Here is a 14,372-nt window from a genome sequence, read left to right as displayed (position 1 = left end):
ATCTGTGCAGAAGAGACCCGGCACTTGAAAGGCTGCACAGTCTACTGCCCTCCTGGAATGCTGGGCATTATGCTGGAGGAGTCAAAAACAGGGAGGTTTTTAGAAGGTAAGCTGGAGCCATGAGGGAGAGAAAGGGGATCTTACTTCGCAGTATTATCAGCAATGTAGTATTGTTCTGTGTCTACTATTCAAATGGCAAAAATTTAAAGGATTCAGTATTCTTATTATTTCAGGTACTTATATAGCACCGTCAATTTATGCAGCACTTTAGATATACATTGTACATTCACGGCAGTCCCTATCCTCAAGGAGCTTACAATCTAAGGTCCCTAACTCTATTTATACCTACATACACCAGGGCCAATTTGGACAGGAGACAATTAACCTACCTGCATGTCTTTGGAGTGTGGGATAAAACCGGAGTACCCGGAGGAAACCCACACAGGCACAGGGAGAACATGCAAACTCCAGGCAGATAGTACCGTGGTTGGGATTCAAACCAGCGACCCTTCTTACTGCTAGGAGAAAGTGCTAACCACTACACCACTGTGCTGTCCAATTCAGTAGGAAACAGACCTATATTCTGGATGGCCCGTGATATATTTAAACAGAAAGTCAATGTTCAGTAAAGCAGATTCTCCCTCCACAGGCAAACAACTAGTGAATAACTTTATGGTACACCATGCACATGGCTGCATTTCAACACTGCATTTTACCATGACATTAGTCTCCAGAACTTCCAGAATTCCCTTTTCCATACTTGCAATGGTCCAGCTCGGCTCGATGCAAGTATCTACTTGAAGGCCAGGCCTTTTCTGGCACTTTGTCACATGTAAACAGTTTTATTTGGAAGAAAATTACTCAGAACCACCCAAACATTATATAAATTGCCCATGCCTGTGTAAAGGCGACAAACTAGGTCAATTTTACTATACATAGGCACCGCTTTAAAAGCCTTTACAAGTGTTAGCACTTTAGATTAAGAGGAGGTCCAATGCAAGAATCACTGCCCATGGTGGGACATCAGCGATAGCACACGTGTGGTGCAAACATTGTTTACACATGTGCAAGTGACCTACTTCTACGTTCGCATTTGTGCGAAAGCATGGTCGGTGGGATGGGGGCGCTTTAAAACATTTTTTTATTATTTTATTTTTTACACTATAATAATAAAAAAAAAAAAAGTGGACAAACTGCCGTACTTTTATTCCTATTAAAAGAAAGATAAACGTCCCTTGTAATAGAAGTCAAAAAGACCCCAAACCTCTCCTTCACCTTTTAAAGCAAAAAATAATTAAAAATGTAATCTTTTGCTTTAAAAGAAATAAAATATCTTGACATCTTGAGGGCCTCTGGGGATGCTGAAAATCACTATAATAGTCCGTGCTAGCTCATTACCTTCAACACTCCCTTTTCAAGGAGTTCTCTGAAAGAACAGGGGGGTTGGCTGATGTCACAATCTTCACCTCATCCAATCAGAGAATGTCTTATTTACTGGGAAAATGAATGGTGGAGATGTCAAGCGAGTCACGCGCACACGCACGCACACACACACGCGCACACTGCCCCGTGTGAAAGCGCTCTGGCTTTCACACTGGGGAGGCTTGAGAGGCACTTTTCAGGCACTATTTTTAAGGCTAAAATGCCTGAAAAAGCCTCAGTGTGAAAGGGATCTGAGTGCATTACAAAAGTAATAATAATTTTTGGCTACCTACTAAGGCATTGAATCAGATACAAAGTTGACTAATTTTCTTCACACTATTCTAATGTAGACAGGTCAGCTGTAAACAATGCACTATTTACAACAGTGTGGATCTGTAATGACAGTTCTCAAATAGAACGAACGATTGCAGTCATAAATTACTACTACCTTAAAAACAGTAACACTCTTACTAGATAGCCTTTATTCACAGCTTGATAAATATACGATTAGAAGTCTACAGGCAGCTTACCCACGCAGAGGATATTGAAGCAGAAGCCTTGGGTGACAGATTTACTAACAAGCTGATCCGGAAGACTGTCGAAACCCACATGGCCTCCCAGTGCAAGGCTCCGTTTTTCGTCATTCTGTAAAAAAAAAAAAAAAAAAAAAAGGAGGAGAATTAAGACTTGTGCTGGTTCTCACATGGTTAAACAGACTATGCTACTGAGATATGCAAGGGGGGCACTGATGGATATGTCCTAAGAAACGAGCCCCCAATTTGTTTTGCTATCCCAGACATACTGATAATCAAGGAACAAGGATCTATATGAAAAAAAATAAATAATCAGTTCAGGACTCTCAACCTGAAAGCCGCAAAGTTGAGAAGTCAAAATGTTGTTATTAATACCATCACAAACTCCTACAACTTAAAAAATGTAGTTTATAAGGATGTACAATGTAGACTAAGGGCACACAGAACGTCTTTAAACTCTTCATTACTTTGTGATATTCTAGGGCAAACACCTAGGTAGAAAGACTTTGAAAGGTAGGCGAGCACGGAAAACTTTGGGACCCTCATTGATGGATCTCCCACTCTTGAAGATAACTAGAGGGAAAAATACCAGAAAAGCTTTGCATGACACAAGGCGGCTGATTTACATGTAGATATTCACCTCACTTATCCGGTTGTGAAAAGCAAAATTCCTGTACACTTTGAAAACCCACTATACATACTATGGTACTATAGCTTCTATGAATTGGAGACGGGCAGATGATTGAACAGTCCTACATTCACAGATCACATTTCATTCATAAATGGACAGCGGAAAATGTCAAGGAAAAATGACCAGTTACACTTACCGGTAACGTCTTTTCTAGGAAATCTTCCAGGACGGCACACCTGAGATGACTGGTCCACCTGACAGGAAACACAATCAACAACAAATTTAAAAGTCCCCACCCCTCCCTCAGACCCTCAGTTATGGTAAAGAAAATCCCACACCAGTGTCAGAGGGAACATTCTGTGAAGAATTAATACATCACACCAATAAAACAAGGGTAGGGAGTAGGCCTGCCGTCCTGGAAGATTTCCTAGAAAAGACGTTACCGGTAAGTGTAACTGGTCATTTTCTCCAGTCATCTTCCAGGACGGCACACCTGAGAGGATAAGCAAGAAGTTCAGGCCTACCTTTAGGGCGGGACAACCGCTTGTAGGACCTTCCTGCCAAATGCCAAATCCTGAGGGGACAACAGCTCCACTCTGTAGTGCCTCAGAAATGTTCTATGGCTCGTCCATGTTGCTGCTTTGCAGATCTGGTCGATTGAGGCGCCTGCCCTCTCTGCCCAGGAGGTCGCTAGGGATCTGGCTGAATGCGCCTTAAGGCGGGTTGGTACTGGTTTACCTGCCTGTCTATAAGCGATGGATATGGTTTGTCTAACCCATCTAGCTATCGTAGACTTAGATGCTTGAAGACCCTTTTTCTTCCCTGAAAAAGTGACCAATAAATGACTGGATCTCCTAAAGTCTTTCACCCTTTCTAAATAGACTAGGAGACAACGCCTGACATCTAAGAAATGAAATCTTTCCTCTTCCTTATTCTTAGGGTTCTGGCAAAAAGACGGGAGAATAATCTCCTGTGTTCTGTGAAATAATGAAGCCACCTTTGGCAAATAAAGAGGATCCTGAGTGAGGATTACCCTATCCTCTAGGATGCGCAAAAACGGCTCTTTAATCGACAGAGCCTGTATATCACTCACCCTCCTGGCCGTAGTGATAGCCAGGAGGAAGGCCAACTTAAATGACAAGAGTTTAACCGAAATTTGAGCCACCGGCTCAAAAGGCCCCCTTGTTAGGGCATCTAAAACCAGGGACAGATCCCATGGAGGGCAACTGACCGACCTAACTGGAACTACCCTTTCCCTGGCTGACAAAAATCTTTTTATTAGCGGCACCTGTCCTAGCTTCCTATCAAAAAACACGGACAGGGCTGCCACCTGGACCTTTAGGGTGCTAACTGCCAAACCCTGGTCCACCCCCTCCTGAAGGAAGTCTAGGATGGTAGGTATCATCTGGAGAGCCCCCTCCTTAGACTGTAGCCAGTGGGAGAAGACTTTCCAGACCTTTGCATAAATTTTTTCATGTGACGCCTTTCCTACTGAGGAGAAGAGTATCTATCACTTTTTCCGAACAGCCCCTGTCTCGGAGTATTTCCCTCTCAATAGCCATGCTGTCAGAGAGAGACGACCCGGGTCGGGGTGAAGGATTGGACCCTGACTGAGTAGGTCTCGTTGCACCGGCAGACGCAGTGGGGGAGCTATCGCGAGACTCTGAATGGTGGGAAACCAAACTCTCTTGGGCCACCAGGGTGCTATCAGTATCAGGTCTGACTCTGAGTAGGTTAATTTCTGTAGGACTCTGGGAAGGAGAACCAATGGGGGAAAGGCATAAGCCAGCCTGAAATCCCACACTTGTACAAGAGCGTCTATCCCTTCTGCTTCTTGATCCTTGTAAAGGGAGAAAAACCTGAGAACCTTCGTATTCTCCCGGGAAGCGAACAAATCTATTTCTGGTTTGCCAAAATTTCTGCACACCAGGAAGAAGATCTCTTTGTTCAATCCCCATTCCCCTTGAAGGATGGGCTGTCTGCTTAGAAAATCTGCTTGCAGATTGAGTGAGCCCTTTATATGAATCGCTGACAGTGAAAGTACCCTCTTTTCTGCTTTCACAAGGATCTGTTGTGCTAACCGTCTTAGCTTGTCTGACCTTGTCCCCCCTTGGTGGTTTAGGTATGCCACCGTAACCAGGTTGTCCGAGAGGACCTGAACCTCCTTGTCCTGCAGTTCCTCTCGGAAATAGTCTAGGGCTTTGCCTACTGCCAGAAGCTCCCTGAAGTTGGAAGACTCCCTGGCTTGGCTGTGGTTCCAGGACCCCTGGGTATATTGGTCTCCCAGATGAGCCCCCCAACCCCAAGCGCTGGCGTCCGTGGTTAAGACCAAAGGGTTTACCTGAGACCAGGGGCGACCATTCAACAAATTCTGTGGGTCGAGCCACCACCGCAGAGAACGAGATACCTCCTCTGTGATGGCTACTCTGTTCTCTAATGTTTCTCTTTTTCCTCCCCATGAGGCAAGTAGAAAAGCCTGAAGCTCCCGAGAATGGAGTTGTGCCCAAGTTACTGCCGGAATGCAGGCCGTCATGAGACCCAGCAGTCTCATTATACATCTCAGAGAGGCTTCTCCTCTTTCGAGAAGGGTGACAACCGCATTCTGGACCTTCGTTACCTTCTCTGTTGGTAAGAATACCTTCTGTGCCTGCGAGTCTATCAGGTAACCTAGGTATAGTTTGGACTGAGATGGAGTCAGTGAGGACTTCTCCCGACTGACCATCCAGCCCAAAGTCTCCAGAGTTTCTAACACGATGTCTCTGTCTATTACTGCTTGCCTCTGGTCCACACTGTAGATCAGCAAGTCGTCCAGATAGGGTATTAACCCTATCCCCTGCAGGTGTAGGTATGCTACTACTTCGGCTAACACCTTTGTAAATATCCTTGGACTTGCCGCCAGCCCAAAGGGAAGAGCCCTGAACTGCCAGTGTTGTATCCTCTGCTGTAAGCAAACTGCGAAGCGTAGGTACTTCTGGTGTTCGGGAGCAATGGGTACGTGTAGATAAGCGTCTTTTAGGTCCAGGGTGACCATAAAGACTCCTCTCTGCAGATGCTTTCTTACTGAGTATATACTCTCCATCCTGAATCTTTTGTGAAGCAGGTAACGGTTGAGTCTTCTCAAATTTATTATCAACCGAAATTTCCCTGAGGGTTTTGGAACCACAAATACGTGTGAGTAAAAACCCTGGGTAAGCTGATTGGTTGGTACTGGAGTAATAACCCTTTGCTCTGCTAGCTCCTTTAGATTTTTCAGTAACCCTTCTGCCTTGGTTGGGTCCCTGGGAGGAAAAGTAACCAGAAATTCCTGTGGGGGATGAGTCTGAAATTCCAGTCTGTACCCCACTTCTAAAAGGTTTAAAATGTACGGACTCTGCGTAATCCTTTCCCACTGTGGAAGGAAATCGCTGAGTCTTGCGCCTACCTTTACGGTGGCGTCATTTGCCTTCTTTCTGAGAGGCTCCGGAGCTGGAGAAAAGAATTGCACTTTTTTCTTTTCCTTTTCCCAAGTTCCATTTCCTCCTTTGTTCAGCTTTCCCCTTATGATGGGTCTTTGAATAGGGGCCTCGAAAAAATTTCTTACCCCTTTCCTTCTTGGGCCTTACAGGAAATTTCTTGCCTTTCTCCGTAGATCGAGACAAAACCTGATCTAGGCCTGAACCAAACAGCAAGGAACCCTCAAAGGGGATGCCGCATAGGCGAGACTTGGAAGTAAAATCCCCATCCCAGGTCTTGACCCATAGAGCTCTCCTGGCAGAGTTCAAAAGTGCTGCTGCTTTAGCTGTGGTCCTAACAGTCTCTACTGCTGCATCTGCCACATATGCTACTGCTCGACTGATTACCTCCAGCGAGTCTACGATCTCTTTAGCCTCCCTACAGCGGGAAACATGATCCATTAATTTGCCAAGCCAGGTATCAGCATTTCTGGCTACACAGGCGGAAGCTAGGGCAGGCGCCATTGCTGCCGCATTCGCCTCCCAGGCTCTTTTGAGTAAAGTTTCCGACTTTCTATCCATCTGATCCTGGATATTTCCGGAATCTTCAAAGGATAAATCGGACCTCTTAGATACCTGCGCTAAGGCTGCATCCAAGCGAGGAGCTTTAAAAATTTTTTCCTCCTCCTCATCTTTAAAGGGACACCTCCTTTTCCAAGCTTTCAGTTTGAGAAGCTTGCGTTCAGGTTCCTTCCATTCTCTGAGGATTATCTCCTTCAGAGACTGGTGGATGGGAAAGGTTCTGGACTGTAACCTTCCTAAACCTCTATATACTCTATCCTGAGCTGAGACTTGAGCAGAGGGAACCTGAATATCTTCTGAGGTGTAAATGGCTTTTAATAAACCTTCCATGTCCTCACTCGAGAACAAAAAACCCCCAAGCTTAGCCTCCCCCTGGCTATCTTGGTCTGAATCTTCCTCTCCAGAACTACAATCTGGGACCTGGCCTTCCTCCACCTCCGATAATAGGGAAACTTGGCCCTGGGAACTTTCCGCATAAGATGTGGAAAAGTTTTCCCGTAACTGAGAAGTCTCTCTCTCTGATGGTACTTCCTCCAAACCCTTCACAAGGGTGGATTGAAAAGATTGAAGGGTAGCCAACATTTCTGCTTGTAAGGCCCTACATTCTTTCACGACCTGAGCGGTCTCCTTGCCTGCGAGTTTGATGATACAACGATCGCAGAAAGGTTTGGAGTGGTCTGGTGCTAACTTAGAGTTACAATAAACACAACGTCTGGACTTTGAAGTAACCTTCCCCTTAGACCTAGCAGCTGACCCCTGGGCAGAGCTTTCGGTCCCTGGGAATAGTCAAAAAATAGACAATTTAGCTACACAAGTCCTAAAAGGGGCACAGGAGCTCTTCCCAGAGAACCCTGCCCCTAAATAAAGTTGGATCACTCACCCCCAGTGGCGACCTCAACGACTGTCTGCTCAGACGGACCTTCTTCCATGGCGATTTGCTGCCCTGCAGGATCGCTGGATCAGGTCTCGAGCGTCCCCTTGTTGTCTCTTTTTTCCAAGTGCCGGGAAAACGTCTTGCCGTGCGAGGAGACAGGGTGTATCACATCACCCCCGTTCTATTTGAAAAACGCGCCGATCGGCGCCATCTTAAGGAGGTCCGCCGCCCGGAAATGACGTACGGCCTCTTCCGGTCCTGCGCACTGAGGGTGGAACGCACGCCGGTGCGTCCAGCCGTCCCACTCCGGAACTCGATACCCGGAAGTGACGCCCCTGGACTTCCGGACATGCGCTGTGGCGTTGGAACGCACGCCAACCGCGTTCCGCATAGGGAAAAGGCATCACCTCACCACTCCACCAACGAAAGTGCAGGTAAGCCAAGACAACAGGGGAATAGCCTACTGGGACAACTCCCCTGTCCCACGAGGCTCATACAAGGCTCCCTAAGGAGACCTTGAGTGAGGAATACCCCCCAAGATTTCTCCTGGGGGTATACAAGGGAGCACCACAGACCCTGTCTGTTTAAGTCCCAGGAAAGGAACCTCACGAAAAAAACACGGGGTCCCAGACCCCAAAGAAAAAACTTTAGAAAGAAACTTGGTTTCGCTGCCATCCTGTGGGAAACACAATCAAGAACTGAGGGTCTGAGGGAGGGGTGGGGACTTTTAAATTTGTTGTTGATTGTGTTTCCTGTCAGGTGGACCAGTCATCTCAGGTGTGCCGTCCTGGAAGATGACTGGAGAAATAGGGATTAAATAGTAAGTTGTGTACCTTGTGCTGATTTTTGTGTTTATTTTGACCACAGACCAACAACTTACGCCTGCTCGCAATGCACTTTGGACAGGTGGCCCGCACAGGCAAAGCATACATCGCTGCATGCTTCCGGGATTAGAGTGTGCACATGCATTAGTGTACACAACGGGAGCCTGTCAGCAAGTTCCGCCAATGATTCATTGGGACATGCTGATCAGCTATGTACAATCACAGCCCAGAGTCATGTAGTGACAAACACAGGGCTCTGTACAGCGGGAACGATCGGTCAGTTTTTCATCCCTGCAAATTAGGGATGAGAAACTTAGAGATCTTTTAGTAAAAGCAGCACACATTTAACCCCTTGATCCCCCTAAATGTTAACCCCTTCCCAGTCTGTCATTAGTACAGTGAAATATATATAATATATATATATATATATATATATATATATATATATATATATATATATATATATAAACACAAACCTCTATAATTTAGTGTCCTTTTATAGAGGTGTGTGCATGCAGCCTCCTGAGTGGCAATACCTGTGCCATCTGCTTCAGGCCCTATTACTGGGATGAGCAGAGGGGCCATGGCAGATTATCCCAAAGAGTCGGCACCCATTTTATTTTGATATGCTGCATCCCAGACATAGTGCTAATCAAGAAAAACGGATTTGATTCTGACTTTGTGGACCACATACAGCCCAGTCATGAGAAAACATTACTTTTACTCTACATGTACACAAACACAGTGCTACTTGTTAATAAGCCAAATTCCTTTCCCAACACATACATACACAGCGTGGGTCAAAAAGTCACCCATCAATTTTTCTCTTCCAAACAATATTCATTAATTTACATCAAGCACTAGAACGCAAACTGTACTGCAGTTTCATGTTCCTATTCTTTGATCTGAAAATAGCACAATATGCCATGATTTATCCATAAAGTGTGCACACAAGTGAAAAGCAAATCACAGCAGGCCCAGGACGTGTGTGAATAGACTGGCCCAGCACCCATCCAAGCAGCTCCAAAATAGATTCTTCCAGATCAGGGAAATATGAGCGTTTTGTCACTTTGAGAGGAAGGAGTCAGTAAAATTTTCACATTCTAAAAGTAACTGTATTATTTTTCTTAGAAACAAAATTGAATGTTTAAAGCAGATTTTTTTTTTTAAACAACTTTAGCGCCCATACCTATAGTATACCTTATTAGCCAAACAATTCTTACATTTTAGCTTTGGTTCTATTGTTTCAGCATAACCTTTATAAGGCTGGCCATAGATGGTTCGAATCTCAGCCAGTTTAGGAGGAACCAGCTGAGATTCGACTCATGCCTGAGCAAGCTGATTGTACCAAAGTCGTTTAATCAATGGATTTGGATACAACCAGCATTTCATGCATGCGATTATTGCCAGCACTATAGAAGTAATCCTGTGTTCACCTGGAAGAAAAAGCTTCCTGCATCACGAGAACACAATAGCACCGCGGGAAAGATCACCCCCCCCATCAAAATTTGTTGATGGGGGAGTCAAGCAATTCACATAATCTATGAACTTCCTTACTCAGTATGCAAAAATAATCCATGCATCTCTTTGCAATCTGAAGCCAAAAACATAATGTTAAATGAAAAGCATGTGAAAAATAAATTTATTAAAAAAAAAAAAAAATTTTGTTAAATCTGCTTAGAAAATAACAACCAAGGGCACACAGAAGGGGAAGATGGTAAAAATTCATCTGCACCCTGGCCGGTTCTAACACTGAGAACCAAGCAATCAAACACCATCGATCGCTCTGTTCTCACAGCTCCGTGAGCAGATAGCTGGTGAAGGTCAGTCACTGGCACTCTGCTCTGCCACTCCTCACTCACTGGGCTGTGGAGGGGGTGGGAGCAGTCAGCTTAGGCTCTCAGTGGCTCGCTGAAAGGCCAAGCCAGGTGCCGATCCAGGCATGTGGGTGGATCCCGACCATATGGTTGCAATCTTTCCTTAGCTCTGTGACATCAGCTGACAGCGGGCTTCAGCCTGCTGTCTGCTGAAAATAGGTCACAAGAGTGCAAAAGAACATCACTCCTATGACCCACAGGAGAAGTACAGGCAAACAAGCTTCTCCTCCAAAGAGTTTTTGGGGGGTACCTCCTACTCTCAAAATCCTCAAGTGGTAATCACGAAAATAACCACATACCAACTAGATTTTTCCCCAGCACAATTTCTCCTACACCATTTCACACTATCACACAGGAACTACTTTAAGTCCCTAGCAATGCACATGCTAAACACCGCAAAACAATGCATCCCAGGCCACTGGGGTTCTATTACAAACCCCATTGAAGAATGGTTAACCAAAATCAAAGCAGCTTAAATGGAAAGCCTCATCAGCATCGCACATGACCCACCTTCCAAATTCTCAACTAAATGGGCCTGTTGGACCAACTTCCAAACAACAGCAGAATACCGAGACCTTATCACTGCGGACAGCCAAGCGGCCCCAACTCATTCCAGTGCGCCCCAGGATTAACCTCATAACTGGAAATAAATGTCAAATACACTTACTCCCAGGGCTTTTCCACACTACCATTCAGAATTCCAAAGAGCCAACAACCTACCTACTACCCCAAACGGAGGGAAAGAGAGATGGACACCCACCCCCTCCGTTTCATTGGCACACCCCCTATAACCGCTGCTACACCCACTAGCCTCCTCGTTCCTATTCCTCCCACAACTTAATCCTTTTTCCTGCCCTCTCCCCCCTTAACACATCACCTACCCCGGACCCCCTTTCCCACTTGAGGAACCCAGTAATACTCACCATCATACAGAAACCCGCTACCTCCCCCCCAATGCCTCTTTCTTAAAACTTGAGACTCCTAGATGCTAAGTAGTCCCTGACGTACTTGAGCCAACCCTCACCCTATAAATCTCTCCACGAATCACACCAATATTTTAAAAATGCAATTAAGATGTCATGTTCAACATCATATTCTGTATTACATGTTTCTGCATCACAACATATGTGTATGTTTTGGAAAAAAAATAAAAATAAAGTGGTAAAAGACTAGAACACCAGACAACTTTTTATTGATGTTTTTGTTGGGGAAATTTCCCTTTACTTTCTTTCCTAAAAGAGGAAGTAAGGGGAAATCTTCAACAGGGACACCAAAAAATAACATAGAAGCTGTAAACTAATAAAAATGGGTTTATTGCCTTGTGTACTCTTCTGTAGAAATAACTGAATCATGTCAATAAAAGGCCATATACAAACAAGTTGCTGCCAGGCCTGTCGGACCCTATGAGAAATATCTACAATTATTCTTTTTGTTTTCAGTTGTAGGAGCAAAGTAATAAATCGCCATCGGGGTGATTCACACAGTTTCCAGTATTTCCAGTTTTATTTATAGTTCATGGGAATTTTGCATGGCACGGTTTCCTGCACTCTCCTCAAAAGTATAACCCTAGTATGTGCTTGTACTCACAGTATACGGATAATGTCTGTTCGCTCATCACATTAGGCCAATTGCGTCTTCTTTAGGTCACGGTATAGGTATATTTAAAAGGAAATGGGTGTGTAAATTAGATAGGACTATTTTTTTCTATTACAAGTAGTGGTATATATTCCCCGTCCTAATGGATTCTTTAAAACATCCTACATAATGTCTGCTGGCCGCATCACGTAAAGAGAGGTACCCATCTTTCTCACTCAAAACACGTATTCATTATTTAGTACACGAGTAGATGATTGTAAGCAACATTTGAACCTCATTACCAAAAATAGTGGTTCTTGATGATAAAGATAAAAATGAATATCCCTTGCCTGTATCCATGTACCTTTACAAGAGACGTAACAATGTTTTGGACCCCACTGCCTGGTTTGGACACACCTCAGCCACCTAGTTTTGCCACTTGATATGTCCATTATAGCCAAAACGTTTTTTTGGATAAATAGCAAAGGATTAAAACGCTTCTCAGGTTTTATTGAAGTTGGAGGCCCAATTACAAAGATTTCTTCCCTTCCTGATAGGTATAAAAAAATAAAAATTGTCCTTCGAATAGGAAGTGATGACAAATCTCTCAGAGCTCAGACAGAAATAAATGTATTTTTTTTTTTTTGCTAGAACCTCCGTCAGTATTTATTGTTGTCCATTCCCCTGCTGCAGATTTTCCTTTAGTTTCTGTCTCATAAAAGGTTGTCCCAGAACAGAAAGTAAGGGGAATCCTTGAATACAGACTTGGATCGCAGCAGAACCTGACAGGGGTACTGACCTTTCCTCATTCTATCCAAAAAAATAAAACGTTTAGAGTATAGATACACTTCAAATTCTGATGCTCTCCTACATACTCCTGACCACCGCACATTGTAAGCAGCTGTGCTGTACACTATATAGTAGTGACCACAGCAACGTCTACATTTCTTTTTTGAGCGTCATATTGGTTTCATTTCATGATCATTACTAAAAAAAAAAAAAAAAAAAAAAGAATTGTAGTCACAGTGAAAATAGTTCTTACTGGATTTCCTTTAATGAGAAAACGTCAGTGAAACTGACAAGATGCCCAAATGAATATAAAAAAAATATTTAACAGAGAAAATAAATACATACATTATATATATATATATATATATATATACACATACATACATACATACATACATACATACACACACACACACACACACACACACACACACACAGGCTTACAAATTCCTGGCGGTTAAGATTTACAGCATTTCAGATTTATTTTTTATTTTTCACTCAGCTGTCAGATCTTACACATTGTATATCTTTGATATCATTCTAATGTAATGGATTACTATGCCACGTTTCTGTACAATATAATATCAGTACTGTGGTTAGTCAACTGCCTGTATTTCGTTTTCAATCAAATAAAAATATTGTAAAATAAAAAAGGAAAGATAAATGTGTGGTGGTGTATAGGAGCTGGACTTTGAAAACTGATCCATTCCAGGTTTTAAATATTTAGTTATGCCTCCATCCTCATTTCCCAATTAGGAGTTCCAGTTTTCTATTTTCTTGAACGCTCTTTATTTATATTGCAACACTTTAATACAAAATCAATATCCATTATGTATTTAGTGATCATTTATATGCATGTTCCTCCAACAACCCTCTATTAGGAAACCCATTTCTGATGAGTGCATGTCATGTCACACCTCTAACATTTTAGCACATGCATGACTCATTTCCACATCAAGATCACTGTGCATCTGTGACATTGTCTGTAAGTGCAGATCTGCAGTGCACAAGGAGAGGAGAGGAAGGAGAAAAAAAATAAATAAATAAATAAAAAAGGCAGGCCATCTGTACTCAAAAAAGAATAAAAAAATAAAAAAAAATCTAACAAAAAAAAATTCAACTCAGCATAACTTATTACCATATGTGGACAGTATGAGGAGCACAAGTTTTTGAACATGCAAGGTTTTGTTTTTTTCTAGGAGTTTCTGAATAGCTATGCAACTAGCCTTTTCGGTCACCAACGCAAACAATTTCCTGTAGGAGTTTTCACCAATTAACATATTTGAATATAAGAGTTGTTCAACTCTGCAGGAATTATCCATAGTACACAATACTATAATTTTTTTTAACCCCATTATGTTACTAAACGTCTTAGACCTGGTTTACATGTGCTTTTTTGCAGAACCGCACTACAGTTCATTTACATGGTTTCCTATGGGACGTTCACATCTATGTTTTTTTTTCAACCGCTGTGTATTTGGAAAGGGTCACGGACTTTTTTCAATGCAAAACTGTGCTTTTTTGGTTCAATATTCTTCAATGAAGAAGCTGCAGAACATGTAACGCGCTTTTGCAGCAATTTGTGTTTTTTAATCTGCCCAACAAATTGGGCAAAAAACAAAAAACAAAAAAAAAACAAACGCAAATCTCAGCAAAATCACGTGCGCAAAAATCAATTTGTACATTCACTGAATGAATGTTGAATGAAAATTTTCACTTGTTTTTAAAATGGATGTCATTTCTGAATAAAACCCACTTACATTGTCTGAAAATTCTTTTGACCAAGAAGTTTTCTATTATTTTCAATTTTTCCCAAATAAAATAAATGTTTATT

General features: G+C 43.0%; 1 protein-coding gene across 3 annotated transcripts in view; it reads right to left on the bottom strand.

The window, feature by feature from the left end:
• The window catches only part of SEPTIN8 (septin 8), a 201,171-nt gene that overhangs the window by 127,550 nt on the left and 59,249 nt on the right, over nucleotides 1-14,372 (bottom strand). For all 3 annotated transcript variants that reach the window (XM_077473227.1, XM_077473226.1, XM_077473228.1), the window contains exon 2: nucleotides 1,953-2,067. In XM_077473227.1, coding sequence (XP_077329353.1) covers nucleotides 1,953-2,067 — 115 coding nt within the window. The remainder of the gene's footprint in view (nucleotides 1-1,952; nucleotides 2,068-14,372) is intronic.

This window comes from Lithobates pipiens, unplaced genomic scaffold (assembly GCF_037356315.1).
Source record: "Lithobates pipiens isolate NorthernLeopardFrog02 unplaced genomic scaffold, aLitPip1_a1.2 Scaffold_8, whole genome shotgun sequence".
Taxonomy (NCBI): domain Eukaryota; kingdom Metazoa; phylum Chordata; class Amphibia; order Anura; family Ranidae; genus Lithobates; species Lithobates pipiens.
The sequence above is the reverse complement of the archived record's forward strand: the minus strand, read 5'-3'. Positions and strand labels throughout refer to the sequence as shown.